Consider the following 18,853-nt stretch of genomic DNA (forward strand, 5'->3'; position numbering starts at 1 on the left):
GTAAGGCTTGTGCCAAGGAGACAAACGTAGCCTAACTAAATAAGCTCGCTAGTAGAGGTGTACAGAATCTGAATTTCACTGCTTTTCAATGAATCCTGATCGGATCTGGATCTCGTTTTATTTTTATAAAATACACAATAGTCTAAATGTATCTAAAACTGGCCCTCGTACAAAAGTAGCCTACCCCCTCTTGTCAACGCTACTGATTGTTTGAAGCGAGTTTTTTTTTTATTAGAAACAAACCACAATTTTCTTCTATGAAAAGCGATTACTCAGAAGATCCATGAATTGAGATGAAACCAAGACAAATAAACTTTGAGTGGCATTTTTTTTAATATTTTGATTTTGAACATTCGAAAATTTACTGGTCAGTCCAAACATTTGCAACAGTATATCTCAAAGCTTAAATTGCAGTGCCTACATATTGCTTTTCTGGATTCTTGTTTGTTTCGAGTCGAGAATTTATGCTTAACAAAGCGAAATCGTTCACCAAAACATTAATTCAAAATCTTTCTTTTCGTCGTGTGAGCCTCTGGGCCGAGGGTCTATCCTTTTATCATCCCAGATGTTCTCTGATTACAGTGGAAGGCTACTAGATACTCTGCAGCCCACTTGAAATCAAACAAAGACAAAAGGATAATTTCCAGCTCAAAACAATTCCATCGAATTATTTATTTCGAGCAGTCCTAGTTGCTCCTAACTAAACCAGCACATGGGTGATAAACCAGACAGCAAAATTTGTCATTTTTACATTGATTCAACTTCTGCAAGCGACGGATTTCATCATATGGGAAAACTCAATAGCCTATCTTGTAGGCCACATTTTTTCACCTCTTTCACATGACACTGAATAGCTCAATATTTGTCAAGCGATGTAGGCCTCATGCAAAATGACCATTACCGACCGTGTAGCCTACATTACAATGTGTGGGCCTCCCTTCAGTCGTATTTCTTTATTATTGGCTATTTATTGAACCTTATTAGGCTGAGACGTATCCGCAGCCCCTCTACAACGTTTGTTGAATTGCTATGCGTTGTAGCTTATGGTCGTGTCCAAAATATGATTCTTTGTGATCTAAACCAACACTCACAGTATTTATATTTGATAATATCGTTTATCATTAAAAACAGAGAGAGACTGTTCACCAGACATTTGGTAATAAAATTAATTTGCGTTCTTCTGGTGACTATTTACTAGGTTACCTCGTGATGTTAAAGATGATAACTAGCTTTTGTATTTCCGACGTTTCGTCAGTCAGCACGACTGACTTTATCAAGGTGGCTAAAACAGGTTAACACAACCTGTTCAGCAACGATGGCACAACACAAAAACATACTGATAAAATGAATAGAGTAAAGCAGCAAGAATCAGAATTAAAACACGCAACAAGGTACCTGTTTTAGCCACCTTGATAAAGTCAGTCGTGCTGACTGACGAAACGTCGGAAATACAAAAGCTAGTTATCATCTTTAACATCACGAGGTAACCTAGTAAATAGTCACCAGAAGAACGCAAATTAATTTTATTATCGTTTATCATTATTGCAACGCTGTTTCCTTCTGGAGAAAAACAACTGGCAAATTAGCTTTTTGCTGATATTTAATCAGTGTGAAAAAGGAAAATAATTTCCTGGCTGGGAAAGTTGTATTTCGGTGCTTCTGACTTTTGATACAGCTGACAAGAAAATATTTCCATAGTTTACCGTCGCAAGACTTTTTCCTCATGGGATTTCTCTAACAAGCGCAGATCCCAAATTTAGCACACATACCCTAAGTGGAGTAGGCTACAGCGTGCTTCAAAAACATGTAGCCTAAACCGTGGACGTCGCTATAGCATCTCGACTGAAAGCCAAACGCTACTACGCTAGGTCTCATCTGGTAACGACTAGAACATCACACAACTAAGGTGAAAGAGTCACGCAGCTTGAGTCCTGTTTTTGTCATGAGTTACCAAGGGGAGTGGGGTGGGACTTGTATACCTGGGACTGGTATATAAGTCCCCCCCCACTCCTCTTGGTAACTCATGACAAAGACAGGACTCAATGGACATGGCTCTTTCGCCTTAGTTGTGTGATGTTCTAGTCGTTACCGTCTCATCTTGCACGGCAAACAGGATTGCCTTATTGACGATTTCAGCGTCAACTTTTAGAAACTTAACGTTTTTTTAATAGGCTACACTTTCAAATCAAAATGTGGCACGGTCGCAACACCTTTTAGGCTATGGTAGTAATCATGTTGTTGACAAAATCAGCCCAAAATGCAACGTTATAAAAAGCATCATCAGGATTCGGGAAAAATTGCCCATTCAACCCTGATGTTTTGTAAATAGGCTACTACGGTACGCATTGATAAAACAGAGTTTTTTAAACTATTTGCAGAGCTGAAAAAAAAACGCTAAAAATATAGCAAACTACCAAATTCAAAGTAGCCTGCCAAACGTATTAAAAAGGCTCAAATTTCTAAAACTTGGCGTTAATACCTCCAATATGGCAATCCTGTTTGCCGTGCAAGATGAGGCCTAGCGTTTGGCTAAAGAATCCAGATGCTTTTATAGCGACGTCCACGCCAAAACGAGCTGACGGTGTAGCCTTCACTGACATTTAACTCGCACTTCTCATAAAAAAAATAACGGCTAATACCAGGCGCTATGGTCTAGCAACGCACTTGAAGAAATATAGGCTAAACGCTGGTACCGTAGTAACTCACTGAGAACACCACTTCAACAAAGAAGATTTCAAACCGTAAACTTCAGTGACCAAACTTGGGCTGGTGATGCAAAGCTTGCACAGGCAAGAGTAGAGTTGTAGTTTGTCTCATTAATCAAGGCATACTCTAACTTCGCGTGATTAAATAACCTGGATAGTCTGTTTGCCATTTGTAACTTCTTGCTAAAACCAGCCAGCAAATCGGTCTTTTTTACATAAATTTAATTTTCCGTTTTTTTACGTTGAATCGATGTAAAACGAACCGGTTTGTTGGCTGCAAAACTATTTTTCACAAAGTAGTTGGAAGATACCTTCAGAGTGTATTGATAACAATTCTGTCGCGTTCAACAATCTTGGAAAATACAGTAATACTTCTTGCGTTATGTTTAACAATAACCTCAGTGGACAAAGCACGATTGGCCATCTGCTGCTGTATGTGCAGTTGTTTACAGCGCAGTTCCATCGCCACAGACCATGATACAGTGGAACAAAATCATAGACTATCATTGACGTGATTTGTTAACATAAAGAACACATAGAAATTGATATATCCGACATTCGAAGTCATCTACATTATACAACAAAGATAGAGGTTGCTAAATGTCTACATTATTTACAAGAGTCAGATAAAAATAATTCAATTTTCGTGCAAACTATGTTGCAAATTTATCAACACAAATATTTTACTATACACTCAAACATAAAAGGGGTGTTTTAATGTGAGAGCATCCGTAAAGTTAAACATATTGTATTGACAAAACCGCAGCCCGCAAAGTACAATATGAAAGTTTTAAGTGAGCAAATGTCCCTTTTTGATTGGTAGAAGTTGGACCGTTTATCCACTGAGAATGACTTGGATAAATGCTGAAAAGAAAACGAAGTTGTTACATATCAATGCAAAAAAGAACAACTATTGAGAACAAATCTACCAAATACAATTGTTCCTTAAAACTACGGTGTACAATAAAACAATAAAAATCAAAACGGGTCAAACAAAGCCCATGCAGCACACAAATGAAAACACTCAGCATGCAGACAAAAAATATGTACAAAAAATTAACTTGCTAGTGAAGAATATTTTGCCCAACATCAATCCTATGGAAACCTAGACATTGCACTCAAAACTAGTTGGATAAATAACCCAGTGATTTATGGCGTTGTCCAGCAGTGATGAAGCTCTATGCTCGTCGGACACAGGACATGGAACCGTTTTTACATGGATGTAAAAACTATTGGCTGTCTGGGTTGTTCTGACCATCTTATCTGATCATACCAAAGAAATATGTTTACGTTTTACAGTAAAACAAAATCAATACCCCTTTCCCGATAAAATACAAGTATATATTTCTTCATTAAAACTGCTTGGTATTCCAAACTTAACGATTATTTTTTTTAACGTAATTGAAATCATTATTCGATTGCTAAGTATTTAGATATCGCGCAACTACTGCTTTGCAAAATTCAGTTTCGTTACTTCAAATCACACAAAAACAATTTTCTCTAAAAGTAGAACAGTGGATTAAGTCACAGATTGCAAAATCAAACGACCAAGCGTTCAAATCGTCACAACATCGTTTCTACAGCCACCACATGCATATTTACAATGCGACTGCTAGCTTGCTCGTTCTTCAGCCGTCACACACCATTCTGGCGAAAGCTAAATCATGCAATAAAAATGTAAAGCAAAACTGCTGCTTTTATTAGAAGAGTGGTTCACTGCCAGGGGCGCCGGAACGATTTTTGACTGGGGGGGGCAAGATTACAAAAAAGGGCACTTTTGTTTACTAAAAGGCCAATTTTTTTTCAAGTTATAAGATATAGCGATAATGCTAATCTATCAGCTCAATTTTTACTGAGTAATGATAGCCTACAAGTGTTCGGTATACAAAGAAGAGCATCATGCTATGTTATAATGATGTAACCTACTGTCAAGCCTTAAAGCAGCCGGCGGCCATGGCCGCTAAGTAGTGCTTGAATGACCGCCGGTGCTACCTCCTCAATCGGCCAAGTTTGGCCGCCGGTCTCTTCTAGCCAATTATTTAATTTCGCAATAGAATGATCGTGGATTAACTGTCGAAAATATGTAGTATCAATGAGTGACGCAAAATTAGGTCAGCGCGTCATAATCGCCACTGTTGCATTGTGCGGGAATATTTGTTATTGATGGAATATATCCATCTGCGATCACCAGCGCTGTAAGTCTTGTTTGTAATTCCCGACGTTTATTTTAACACAGTCTTTATCCAAGTGCTAATTTACATTGGCTGGCAATATTGTCGTTTTTATGTCGATTCGATGTTGTCGGACATTGAATCGTTGTTAAAAAGGAGAACTAGGTTAGTTGAAATCCGAGGGAAAAACATTTTTTGATTATATTTTGCAAAAATTATGCTTCTTTTAGTACCGGTAATGTCCTTCACATCATTGAAATACTTATTTTATTACCTTGCCATCATCGTCAACACATGTCGAACGTTGGTTTTCGTTGCTAAAAAGAATTCTAAGGGAGTGGCGAACTTCTTTAAAATCAGCCACATTGGAGACACTCGTGCGAGTGTCGTTAGATGGTCCCGCAGTACTGGATTGCAATCCCGATAAAGCAGTTATTGCGTGGTGCAACGATTCTATTGTAGGACGTCGCCCAGGCCCAGACTTCAACAACGCGAAGTGATCATTTTAGCATTGTTGCAAGTTTAATTCTATTTACTTGTGCTATCGTTATTTTTATTTTGTATTTTGGCCTCCAAGCGCACAGATTTGGCCGCCGAGGAGGAGTTCCCGGTAGGCCACGATGGCTGCCGAAAAAGAAACGAGTTTTAAGGCCTGTACTGTGTTGCAAAATTTTGTGCGGTAAGTATTATTTTGAGGCAAAAATGAAAGATTATAATTAGACTAAAAGCGAATAGCAGAAATTGTTATGTTGCAAAATGTGCAGTAGCTTACGTGACTTTAAAAAGGCACCATTGCCCTCCCTGCCCCTCCATCTGCAGAAAAATTCCGGCGCCCCTGTTCGCTGCAATCCCCAGCCAAGAAATCAGTCTTTTTTACATTGATGCATCGTCTGTGAGTGTTAAATCAATGCAAAAAGGGTCTTATTTCCTGTCTAGGTAGTGATGGGCGCAATTTAAGTTAGCAGATGAACGTTGATAAAATATACGTGCGATGATGGAAGTAAGCAGCTTTGAAACAGAAGAATGGCGCACAGTTGCTTGAATTTAATTCACTCCACAAAGATACTACAAAGCTAAAGAAACGTGACGCTTCCAACATGCCATGGCCTCACTAATGCTGTGAATAAGGCCACCTGAGGGCCGGTCAAGCACTGCGGTTCAGTGTTTGAAAACAGGCCAGGTCACCAGTGAGACATGCAAACATTGCAGATTGAGAAAACAGCGTTTTTGAAGCTCAAACAGAAGATGACGAATGGAGAAAAGTCTCCACAAGCAAATGCTATGAAGATACAAAAGTGGAATGAGCAAGTCAAGAGTGAAGTTTTACCAGGTTGCAAAAAATAGATTATCCTTCCATAAGATACTTGCTGAATTCTATTAAGAAACAAAAACGAAAGCAATTAAATGGAGAAGTACAGTAAATAAAAAAGTTTGTTTACAAATAGGCTAAGCAGTCAAACAGATAAGAAGATGATCGGGAACCTTGAGGGAACCAAGATTTAAAAGTTAAATTGAAAAAAGTAAATTCAATTAAAGCGAGGTTACCGGCTGAAAATCAATGAAGTGGTGGCAAGAATGCAATCGCCACTAAAAGTCTAAACAATATTGCAAGGTTGTTCGTAGAGTTGTTTGTTGCTAGTATGAAATTAGTTCCAGTCGGTGAAACCAAAGCTAGTTTTACGCTTAACAAAAACAGCTGTATAAAATATTGCCAAACATTTGTTTTGAAACGAAATCCATAAATTGGCCTTGGCTCCGAGTTTTCTCGAGCATCAAAGAAGTTTTGCAATGCATGATCAGACATGCCTTCGTTTCATCAAATGTAAGATCGGCTATCACAATCAGAGACCAACAAAGAGAACAGAAAATTAATTGCAGAAAATTTCAAAGAGAAAAACACCGCAGCCCTTCAAAGCATCGTGCTGTAGCTTAGTTTAACGTTTACCATTTGCCCTGTTGTTTTACTTGTCATCCATTATTGTCTTAATAAAAGCTAAAACAAGGAATTAGATTTATTTCAACGGCAATGCAGTTAGATAGAAGAATGTATCCTTCAGTCTTTGTCGGTGTCAGCTGCAACTCCACTAGCCAGCCGGCTCGATTAGTGATTAAAGGTGATCTACTCTGAGTCGGTAGATTTGTGTCGGGTTACACCAAAGACCTTATTAAAATCGTGCTGAATCTCGCTCTTGTACTTGTACTCGTATCTCGCTCTAGCACTCAGCTTGGAATGGATACAGCGTAATTCATTAATTGTGCTGAAATTGTCTGCCTGTAAAGCGATAAGAGCAACATATCTTATATAACAAAGAAACTTACAGGAAAAGTTTTGATATTTAGTAAAGATTTTACTTCAAATTGAAATGCAAATGCTATATACATGTAAATGTTGAAGCTTAAATAAACATTGCTTCAGTAGAAAAAGACTGCAAAGAAACTTAAATTAAAGACTACTGCAGTAGGGTCAGTACAAACCTTCATAATTGACACAACCGTTGGTATCTTCTTGACCCACCATGAGTTGTTCTACTTCCTCCTCTGTTAGTTTCTCACCTGATACAAAAACCATCATACAAATAAAAATTTTCTTGTGACAAAAATTTTTCTTTCCATGCTTCAGCCAAACAATGTTTACCTCTGTTGTTAAACAACGTTTCCTAATTTTCAAACACTGCTTTATCTTGCTCTTTTATATCAAAGTAAAACAACTGCGAAGGGGTATTTCATTTTACGTGTTTGTCTGGTAGCTGGTTTAATCTAATCACAGCAGGAAAAGTCATTCCATTAAAATCCATGAGCTAAAATCCACACTACAAATACGTGAATTCTTTTAATTTAGAGTTTATAACGAGCCTTACCGAGGGACACAAGGACGTGTCTCAATTCGGCACCCATCACTGTGCCATTATTTTCCTTATCAAACACCCGGAGACCTTCAATAAAGTCCTCGATGTTGCAAGGCACAGCCTGCCTTTTTATCTGAGCCAACATGGGAAGGAATTCCTCGAAGGTCACTTGTTTCGTGTTCAACTCTGAGTTGAAGCATTAAACAAAAAGATTAGTCAAATCTAGAACAATGAAGCAAGACAGGTTACAAGCCAAAAAGATTAAGGAAAAACATTGACCAAAGGACTCAAGTATCGAATCGGATTTATTGCTTCTTTTTTCTCGGCGTTAAAATTCCATTTTATTAGTAAGTCATAAAATTGAGGCATGCATTTAAATTTATCACATGTGATGACCAACTGAGTGCTACAATCGTTCAATTACATATGATGGCCAAAAGTCGTGGTTAAAACACTGTTCAGTTAAATATTTATTCTGTCTTCAACACGCTAATTTATTACTTGTCGTTTTGTTTTAACGATAAAGAAACTAATAATAAGATCACTACAGTGGCAGTTGATACGATCAAGCTTTTGAAAAACAGTGCGCATGCGTGAACCACAGTTCGTGACATCGAAACAATGCAAGTAGGATGAACAAGCGAACATGAACTGACAGGGCCAAAGATACAATGAACAGCAGAGGCTATTTCAGAGAACGAATCTGTAACCAATTACACCAAACAAAAGCTTAAAATCAGTTTTTCGTGAATTCGTCAATTTTGAATAAAAGAGATCAGGTTCACGACCGAAAAGATAAACTATTCCATGATGACGTAAAATACCTTGATTTCGTCACATACTTCACCTTCTTGACTTGGGTTATTTAAAACCTTTGCAACGTCAGCATTAGTGGGATTTTGGCCAAATGCCCGCAGACATTCTCCAACTTCGAAGTAAGCGATCTTGTCGTCCCCGGTTTTGTCGAACAAGGAAAAACAATCTCGGTACTCTATTGGGGTTGTGGTGGATGTGCAGAAGTGAAAGATGCAGTGAAAAAGTTCAAAAGGATGTTGAGGTGAAGTAAGCAATTGAAGTGGAAACATTGAGAAAATAATTGATAAAGTTTGGGGTGAAATGAAGAAAACAATAGAAATTAGACGCAATGTAGCTCAAATTTAAGTCATGCACACTTCAAGATGGTTCTCATGGCTGAGGCCTGAGTCAAAGAAAACGTCAGACAGAGACCCAGAAATGAACCAAATTTGGTTATGAAGACAACTTATGCTTCGTAAACACCCCAGCCAGAAAAGCTACCGTTTTTGCATGAATGCAACGTTTGAATACGTTGAATCAACGTAAAAAGGTCTGACTTTCTGGTTGGGACAGGTAGTTAGTCTCACAGGCATGGACACGCTGCACAGCCAATGTATGACATCGCGCCGGTTGATAAACATGGCGCCAACCAGGTGTGATTGCGTGAGGGGGTGTCCCATGCGTGGGGTTTGTTACCCTCTTTCTTTGGGTTTCCCAGCACTTTGGAAACATCTAAATTGGTCGGGTCCTCGCCCAGGGCACGGATTAGGCTACCGACTTGGCTGTAAGTTATTTTGTTGGTGCCCCTATCGAATAGCTCAAAAGCCTCCTTGTAGTCTGGTAAAATAGTAACGGGGGACACATGTTAGTGCAATTATTAATATGCTAGATACACTATCCAAGTAATAAGTAACATATTAAACAAAAATGTCAGGTTGATGATGAAACAGTAAATCGTTACAAAAATAAACACGTCTATTCTGTATCTTTAGAGAATCCAAAAATATAGAAGATGTTCAATTAAAATCTAAAACAATGAGAAACACGCTGCTATTGTTTTTTCAAAACTAAAAGAGTAGTGCTTTAAGGGCATCCCGATTTAATAATAGTATTTTCATAACTTTTGCAAATATTAACATTTAACCAGCCCATCCAAAACAGGAAATGCCCGGCTACGGTATAAACACGTCAGGTGAAGCGGTTGCAGTAAGTGTTCTACAAATTACTTGATGTTACTGTACAAGTGTTTTCTCAAGAGTATTACGTTATATTTTAAATGATGTTATGTAGCCTATTGTTGTTATTATAAAAAGTAAAAAAGTCTGTTAAAAAGACGGTGGTGCATCATAATTTGAATGACCAGGTGTGATAAAGGTTTCATCAGCGTTGCATAATTTTTGACCACAAGGTGTCGCTCGCTCCTCAATATAAAAAATTGAAGATTAACTTTTTTAAAAACTTTAGACAAATCAAAAGTGCACAAACCCCATGTGGTGGAATTTCATGAAACAAAAACAGAAACGCATTAGATCGGTTTTCAGATATAATCTAGCCAACACTAACTAATGAATTGTTTTGTACATTGATTTAACGTCTGTAGAGGTTAAGTTAATTCAAAAAGGGGCTGGTTTTCTGAAGAAGTAGCGACTAACTGGGTGGCTGTGTAGGAATCAATCAACTCGCCAGCCACCTCAAGGGCGACCGCTACCATATTAGGGCAGTCAAGCAGCTTTTCGTCGCACATGCGCTCAAGAGCCCTTTTGCGTCATGAGTGATAACGGAATACGAACGACGCCTTGTGTGACCCAACGACTGAAGCAGCGATCGCTGTTTTTCAACAAACGAGCTATTAGACTAAAAGTTGACTAACAAAACACGTTTAATCAAAGTTTACCCAGAGAACAAAATTCGTCATTTTTACATTGATTCAACGTCTGCAGATGTTGAATCATTGTAAAAATGAGGATTTTTTTTGTCTGGGTGGTTAGTGGGGCATATGCCTCCAGCCGATAAACAATTACGAGACTGACAAATTCTTGACCAAGACTTGTTTGCAGTTGGACTATCCATCGCTTTCGTATCTAGCGTGTTGATAGAAATAAAAGCTAAATCGTGCTGATTAAACTCATAATAAAATAAATCAATCAGTTACGATCACAATTCGACCCAGAGCTTTCTGTTATGGATTAGCGATGTTTGCTGCGAATTAAATATTACTTGTGAATTCATCGGACTGAAAAACAATTACGATATGATTAATTTTTAGCATAAAAGTGGCCCTCACACGGCTTTCGATTGGCAACACTATACAGTACGATCTTCAAACGCTTGTAAAACCAGAAGTTGCAAAAGTAAACAAAATAAGATGCATTTTGCATGGAAATAATCCATATGATATGCAAAATGTAAAATTTTTACCTGAAAGTTGATCGTCTGAGAAGTCAGTCTGAAAAAAAGGTTTGTAAATAATGTTGGGTGAGTAAACTGATCCTCACTATGCAGTATGCAATCCGCTGCCGATGCTCAAGAACAGGTTCAAATATCATGTGACACACTTGATGAGGCTTTCAAAACTGTCGTATTGTGTAACAAAGGTTGGCAACATAGCTTATAATTGGCGTCATATGACGCAAAAGCAAGAAAATGACGTTACGTGATAGTTGAATAGCCTCAAATCGCAACAGCTTCATGCAATTGTAGATGCCTTAAAACCATTGGAACAGTATTGGACAGAGAAATTGTTCGTTCAGCGAGCTGGACGCTACAAGCTACTCTATTATCCATTTGGTATCATGATAAAGAGCGGTTTTTGAAATACTACGTTCATCAAACATGAACTATTGTTGGCTATTCGCACCTTTTGTTGGTTAACAAAGTTACATTTTTAATTTTGTAATCATAGTAATGGATCATAGTAGAAGCCTTCACGTCGGGATCCCTGCCAGCCCACTATACACAGTAGTAGCTGCGAATTCTACTGAAACTTCTAAAGATACTTAATTTTATCAGACAGCCATCGAATAGCCAACAAAAAAGTACACTGGGCACAGCATAAAAATTCTATTATTTAATGTACCAGCATTGTAGATAGAACTCTTAATAAAAATGACTTACCATTTTTAATGTGAAAGTTTAATGTTTCCTAACAAAAAATGACTATACTTAACTAGCAGGCTTTAAGTCTGAAAATATATTATACATTAAGAGTGATGTTCTGTGGTGGATAAGATGAAGATACACCAAAATTCTAACTTAATTTTGATATTACCGCTTTATAAAAGATATGCTTTGCCATTCCAACAAAAAGTACATATTGTTTTACAGGGTATCCGGACAACTGCCCTCCGGACAATTGCCCCCCGGACAACTGCCCCCGGATAATGAATACTAAGAGAATAATAAAATTTTAAGCATGACTTGGTGAAGTTTATTCATAGCGCGAAAATGTTTGGTGGCAACATCGTTACACCGAACAAAGGAAAGGCAGGCGGAGGCGGAAGGATTGCAAGGCCAATATCAGGCAGACCATTGTATTGTAGAAGACTATGAAAATCGCAATGTACTTGATTTTTACATTTCTAGTGGCGATGTGTTATATATCTTTATGTCGCAAATAAGAATCAAACCATTAGCGCTATTTAAGAAAAATCTTTACTGCATTTTTTGATGGAATTGTCCGGGGGGCAATTGTCCTAGAACCGTTTTACAGCTATGGTTATTCTCAGTGACGGTCGGTGGCTTAAACCGTTTGGAAAGCAACTTGGAAATATGCTGCAGCAAGGTAATAGGCACAAAGGGTTAACCGTCGGGCGAAGCCCGAAAGCGTGTTGCCGAAGGCAACACTTTTAGCGGGGGGTCTGAGGGGCCTCCCCCAGAAATTTTTGAAAAACATTTCCAATTTGGTGCGCTTTGAGAGCATTTCCAAAACAAATCAAAAATAAAAATCTGTCAAATTGTGCTTCGCCTATGTCGTGATCATACATCCATTTAATGTTTAGAAGTCATGAACAATCTTAATTTTAACGTTGCAAGACCAAAATTCAGTGTTAGACATGGAATAATAGTTGTCTAAATATTTAATCCGTCATGGATGTTCATTCTCAGATATTCAGTTAGGCCTACACCACAAAAACTAACACTTAGGCCTAAACATTACAACCGCAAGCAATTTGTACAAAAAGCTGAATAAGTTTGCCTCCTGCGTATAGAAGCTTAACAAATTAATATTGCATCCGCACCTGAACGTTCATTGGCGAAGTAACGTTATATCAACGCCGTAAAAAGGGCAAAGGCATGACTATGAAAGCTAGTAGGCTAAAGTACATGGCGAGGAGACATCAAAAAACAGCAAGAAATACAAACTAAACAAACAAAAGTACATAATATAACAGTGAAGCTACCTTTCTCACCACATGAATAGGCACGGGTTAGATATAAAAAGCAGTAATGCGGCGATTTAAACACAGTTTCAATACATCATTCACTTAAAACAGATTTTCTGCAATATTTCAGACTAAAGAAGTTTACTGGCTCATAAACGTTACCCTTGCTTAATTAAGATCTGCTGCTCAGTGCTCATCAACTTGCTTTTTGAAACGCACATCTTGAAGGGCACCAAATTGAAAATTTTTATCTGAAAGTAAAATTCATACGTCTTTCTGCTCTGGCGAAATGTGCGATGACTGAATCCTGGAATGATTTTTTTTCTATTACTGATGTGAGAAGCTCTGATTCTATAGATATAAGAGCCAGATCGGACGGCCTACTCTGACCCATCGTATTGCGAGCGTAGGACTTAATTCGTTTAAGAGAAGAAAACGATCTTTCTACTTTTGATGTTGAAGCAGGTATAACGTTTACCAAGCAGCAAAGCAAATACAATTGAGACAAAGCAGATTTTGCTGAGAAACTATCATTCAAAAACTTTAACATTTCTGCTGGTGATTTTCTTCGAAACTCCTGTGTCGAATAAAGCACTTTTAGTTGATTTTTTAACGAAACTTTGTCAAAAGCAAAACCGTAGTTGTCCCAAAGAACTTCAAAAGATTCAGCCGGAAAGTCTCCGCAGTAATCATTAAACTTCGAACTGTCCAACAAATCAAGAAACCGAATTTTTGAATAGTCAGCAAAACGGGTGCGCATATGTTGGGTAATATTATCTATGATTTCATAGAATGCAGCACGAAAATTTGATTGAGCATCATTGGTGGGACTTGAGCTTCTCAGTCGTTTCCTTGGAGGGCCCACATCATTGACAGTTGCAGCGTAAATCTCGTCAAAGAAATTGCGAGTTGATTGAATTGTTTGAAGGGTAGCATCGATTTCTTGCCTGCAACTCAGTATGTCGAACGAAGACTTTTGTAGAACTGAAAATAAAACGTCCGTGTGAGAAAAAATTCTGTTGAAAACAGACAAATAGAAACAAAACGAAAAGTCTTCCAAGTTAGCCAGATGACCAGAAACTGACTCCAACACAGCAGAAGGCACATCGTCAGCATTATCCAGCAAGGTAGTAAAAACAAGACGTAACTCCGACAGATTTTCGTACACAGTGTTTACGAGACGAGATGCATAATTCCAACGTGTTACGGACACATGTGGAAGACGACGGCGTAAAATATCGACAAGAAGCTTGGTACGTTTTGCAGAATGCGAAAAGAAGGCAGCCAAACCATTTAGAGAAGCGAAAAACACTTTGCAAGAGGGAATTGCTTGGACACTTTGAGACAATACTAAATTTAATACATGTGCGTAGCAGTGAATAAACAAAGCAGTAGGATAAACAGATTTAACTTTAGCCTGCACTCCGTTAAGAGAGGATGACATCACAGCTGCGCCATCATAAGTTTGTGAAACAAGTTTATTATCACAATTTGCAAAATCTTTGATGTTACTTAATATCCGAGAAGACACTGCACTGGCTGACTTATCTTCACTCACGTTGTTCATACAAATGAATCTTTCCACGGGACTTCCGTCACACACGTAGCGATAAACCAAAGAAAACTGATATTTACAAGAAATATCTGTTGTTTCGTCAGCTAAAATTGACACAAATGGTGATTCTGCAATTTCTTCTTTGATTACTTGCCTTAAGGCGTGGGCAACAGCATGTACCATGTCATTTTGAATATGATTAGATATCCCTTTAAAAACACTAGAAGAATTCAAGTGTTCTTGTAAATCTGGATCTAATTGGGCAGTGTAAATTAGTAATTCCCGGTAATTATCAGCATTTCGAGACCCGGCACTTTCGTCATTGCCGCGAAATGCGAGTTCCTGCTTTCCAACCCAACAGACAATTTGATTAACTTCCAGAGAATGGCTCTGTTTTTCTCCACCATGCAGTTGTGTGCAGAGATATTCACCCGGCACTGCTCTCCTAGTTGCATGTCAACACGCTGGCTTCCGAAGATTGATGCACTCAGCGTAGCCTTGATATGTAACGTAGATTTTTTATGCTTGTGAGCTTTAACGACAAGATTGCGCAGACTCCGGATACCTTCTTTTACCCAAGGTCCGTACCGATCTTCAGAGAATAAAAGACAGGTCCAGCAGAATAAACAATTTTTTTGGTCACTTCCTGTAAGCCAATCAATTTTTTGGTAAGACGAGACGTGAAAACGACGAACGCATTTTCTGTCTTGTTCACTTAGCTCAGTAAGTTCAGGCAGAGGTCTACCAGCATCTACTATGTTACGCTTTTCTTCAAACGTTCTTGAGGAAAATGACCTATCAAAAAGTTGATCCACAGTATTCATTTTACTTTTAAATTTGCAGTTCTTGAAACAATTAATTCTTGCACTCATCAGTTATTAACAAATCTCCTAAAATATTTTCTAACTTCAGAAATATACAAACGCACTTGGAATTTCCGTAGGCCTACAAGCAAGTGAAATTTATATTCACGCTGAAGTTTAGATAGTTGTGTATTTGCAATAGCACTCAGTAGCAATAACAACCAAAGGCATAGCATAACCCATTACAGTACAACCAAATCATTCAAGTTTCAGGGTACAATCTATGCTGTTTTCCACCAACTCGAATAAGCTACAATGTGACTAAATTTGGAGCTACCCAGTAGCCTAGGCCTACTCGCCTTTGACAGTAAAGTTTCTTGCCCAAGGAACAACAGGCGGTGGCTGGAGTCGAACCCTCAAGCTCTCAGCTGCGAACCCCACGCACTAACAATTACGCCACGACTGTTAGTTCAATGGTATAAGCACTTTCTTTGCATAATATTAATTAGGCTGATTGCTTCTGTTGCATTTCCGAATTCCAACTGGTTAACACATTATTAGCTACTATCTAGGGCTAGGCTAACTCTACTGCAATGATTAAAAGCAGCTGCTTTACAGCTTTATCCAGTGTAGGCTACCTTTTGCACTGAGGAGGCCGGAAGGCCGAAACGGTGTGCCACTATCTGCACTTACGAATAATAAGCTTATGTAGGCTGATTCTTTCTGTTGATTCTATTACCAACTGCAACACAGTCGGCTACCATCAGGGTAACTGTTACGGAGACTGACATGAGATTCTATACAAGAAATGCAGTTTCTCTGCGGTCTGAAATATTTCTATGACATCTTTTCGCCTTTATGATGCTGTGCTGTGTACCGTGACGAGAGACCATTCTGTACGTATGACGAGATAGTCTAGCGATTGTACGCATTGACGTCACTGGGAAAGCAACTCTAACCATAACACATCTGACTGGCTAAGCAGCTGGTGACGTTTTGCAAAACGAGTCAGGATTGGATAAAACGAAGGCGTTTTTTGACGTTTTTGAATGTATAGGAAAAGCAACTTTGAAAGTTGATTTCCCTGGAGCCTCAGTGGTGGTTTCTGACAGGAGCGTTTGCGTTAGTTGGCATTTATAGGCAAGACATGCGGTTTGGTGAGGACTTAGACTACTCACAAGCGTTACGAGTAATTCTAGTCACGAACACAGTAATTTTCAAGTTAAAATAGACGTGATAAAAATAATAATAAGATAAACCTAGAATTCACTCATTATATTTTGCATAGTTTTTGCTCAGGTAAGCACTGCTTTCCTTGCTTTCCCTCACCGATCATCACTGGATTGCAATAAATGTATTCTATCATTTGCATGAGCATTGAGCATCATGTTACAAACCAAACTTGTCCTTTTTCTCCTTTGCTTTACAATTTTACCTAGAATGTATTTTTACAGCTATCATAAACTTTACACACAATAAACTGTCTTATAAAAAAATGACAACTGCCAATTAGCATCAAATTGATAGTGATGATATACATTCTTTTAAAACATAAGCTCTAACTGCACTATTAGTCCTTTGAAGCCAACGTATACGGTAGAGCTCCCCTCCCACTTTCACATACAAGCAGCTCAACGAAGTATCCTCTCTGCCAAATTACAGAGCAATAATTTACAACATGTTCACACACTAAAATGCTTGTCTATTCAATCACATTCTCTCATTTTAAGATAACACTAAATGTCTTGCCAAGACACAGTGACGTGCTCTTGGACGATGTTGAATAGACATATTTCTAAACTTCACGCCAGTACGCTCACTACTCCACTATAGCCAACAATCCAAAAATCCTGTCCACTACCACTTTAAAACAGGTCTCTGCTGTGGACAAGTTCAAAGTGTAAATAATTTACATAAATGTCATATTCAACAACATTGGAATCAAATAGTCTTCCCAAGCCTTTGCATTCAATGATCAAATTAAATGTAATGCACACTTGTCCATCATAAGCTATATCCTAGCTTTTTGTGCAAACATTTGAGGTAGCCTACTATACAGTACCGACATTATAAGTAGTAGCCTATAGTGTACATGTGTCAACATCTAAAAGCAATGGTGAAATCGTTATTTCACATGCAGCAACTACAACTATAGTTCTGCCAAAGTTTCCTCCTCAGACTTGGTCTATTCAACGAAATTATACAGTAGCTTATTTATGCTTTAACTTCTCAGGCAAAATATACCGGTGGTTGGTCTGGTTTCACTTCGTACAGCTGGCAACAAACTTAGCTATTGTCTCATCTCACTATTCTCGCTCTAGTCTGCACTACAAAAGCGCACTGGGGAACTAGCGGCAAAATGCAAGCAAAAATGTTATTGATACTAATTAGTTTTCCCTTTTTCTCATGGCGTCTGGAGAGAAGGCTCTCGCTCGGCAGCAAATCAAGTGGTAAAAGTCGTGCACAAATGAAGGAGCAATATTTTACTTTAAAAGCGTCTTTTGAGGGCAACTGAGGAGAAATTAAAAAAATGATGGCTTTGTTTGAAACTATAAGTAAATTAACTAAATATGTTAATCAAATAAATTTTTAAGGTGTTGCGAACGTGCCTGATTGACGATTGTCCTGTTTTTCGTACCGGTATAATGTTCTAACGCAGAGGCGTAGCCAGGAAAAAATTTTGGGGGGGGCCAAATATTTGATGAATTGAAGAGAACGACAAAGTGTGTTGATTTAAGTGAAGACATCGCCACCTGATGTGCAGTGGCGCATCCTGGTGGCTTGAGCAAGGGAAGCAATAAAACTGGTGGGGGTTAGAGCGTGCCGAAGGTACGTGTATTTTAGGGGGGTCCGGGGGCATGCTCCCCCGGAAATTTTTGCAAAATTGCACTTAAATGATGGATTATAGCGCTTTCTGGGAACACTTTTAGGGTAATATTTGTATGAAATTTATTAGAAGATAAACAGCTATTAACTTTTTAAAGGGAGCTCTTACACACGAACGGGCAAAATCTGTGGCTAAAATTAGAGAACACCAAAAACTCAGCTACACAAAAACCCAACAAAGTAAGCCATTCTGAAATTGCTTCCACAAATTAGTTAAAAGAAACGTAAATCGAGTAAATTTTGCGCGATTTATGATTTGCAAAATTTATTGGTGTCTTTCTGTGTGTCTAAAACAAGTCCTTGGGGGTGTTAATAGCCAGATGTCTTGGAAAAAGTTATAAATTTCTACAAATTTTATTATATTTTCAACAAAGGGTTCAACTTCGGATCCAAACTTTAAAAATTTGGGGGGGGCCATGGCCCCTTTCGCCCCCCCCTGGCTACGCCTATGTAATCTAACGTTCGAGTTTTGTCGCTTCTATCTTTTTCTAGATCTCTGCTATGTTTGGCATATATACTGTGTTTGGTTGTGGTCATCAGAAATAAAAACAACTAAATTGAAATAAGCGAATGTGTCTATTGTGTTGTGTCGAAATGTAGACTTTGTAGCTTGCTGAGGTTATTCATCAAAAACTGGCGTTTGTTCCATTTTCAGTCAACTCAATTCAACATTTTTATGGGATAATGGTCCGAAGCATTTTTTCCAAGCG

General features: G+C 38.3%; 2 protein-coding genes across 3 annotated transcripts; both read right to left on the reverse strand.

The window, feature by feature from the left end:
- Positions 1–3,005: 3,005 nt before the first annotated feature.
- LOC145777697 (myosin catalytic light chain, smooth muscle-like) lies at positions 3,006–11,701 on the reverse strand. Of its 2 annotated transcripts, none has more exons than XM_082589132.1 (7): positions 11,632–11,701; positions 10,936–10,963; positions 9,214–9,354; positions 7,735–7,908; positions 7,352–7,429; positions 6,204–6,250; positions 3,006–3,569 (listed from the first exon to the last, which is right to left on the reverse strand). In XM_082589132.1, exons 1-6 carry the CDS (start codon positions 11,632–11,634, stop codon positions 6,222–6,224), a joined length of 453 nt encoding a protein of 150 aa, XP_082445258.1. In that variant the 5' UTR covers positions 11,635–11,701; the 3' UTR covers positions 3,006–3,569; positions 6,204–6,221. The 2 variants fall into 2 exon arrangements, with proteins under 2 accessions (XP_082445258.1, XP_082445257.1); XM_082589131.1 differs by lacking the exon at positions 9,214–9,354 and adding an exon at positions 8,570–8,713 and having other exon boundaries at positions 11,632–11,650.
- A 1,445-nt stretch (positions 11,702–13,146) lies between these two features.
- On the reverse strand, positions 13,147–14,637 carry LOC145776763 (zinc finger MYM-type protein 1-like). Its single transcript, XM_082587989.1, has one exon. The coding sequence runs from the start codon at positions 14,635–14,637 to the stop codon at positions 13,147–13,149; it is 1,491 nt and encodes a 496-aa protein (XP_082444115.1).
- Positions 14,638–18,853: the final 4,216 nt, after the last annotated feature.

This window comes from Aplidium turbinatum, chromosome 9, assembly GCF_918807975.1.
Source record: "Aplidium turbinatum chromosome 9, kaAplTurb1.1, whole genome shotgun sequence".
NCBI classification, from domain to species: Eukaryota; Metazoa; Chordata; class Ascidiacea; order Aplousobranchia; family Polyclinidae; genus Aplidium; species Aplidium turbinatum.

What these genes read in the sequence shown, in the direction of transcription:
- LOC145776763 (XM_082587989.1), bottom strand. Translation starts at nt 14,637, where the DNA reads ATGGTACATGCTGTTGCCCACGCCTTAAGGCAAGTAATCAAAGAAGAA.
- LOC145777697 (XM_082589131.1), bottom strand. An exon ending in AAATAACCCAAGTCAAGAAG is followed by an intron (nt 7,909 to 8,569) that starts GTGAAGTATGTG and finishes GCTTCAACTCAG; the next exon opens with AGTTGAACACGAAACAAGTG. An exon ending in ACACGTCCTTGTGTCCCTCG is followed by an intron (nt 7,430 to 7,734) that starts GTAAGGCTCGTT and finishes TTTTTGTATCAG; the next exon opens with GTGAGAAACTAACAGAGGAG.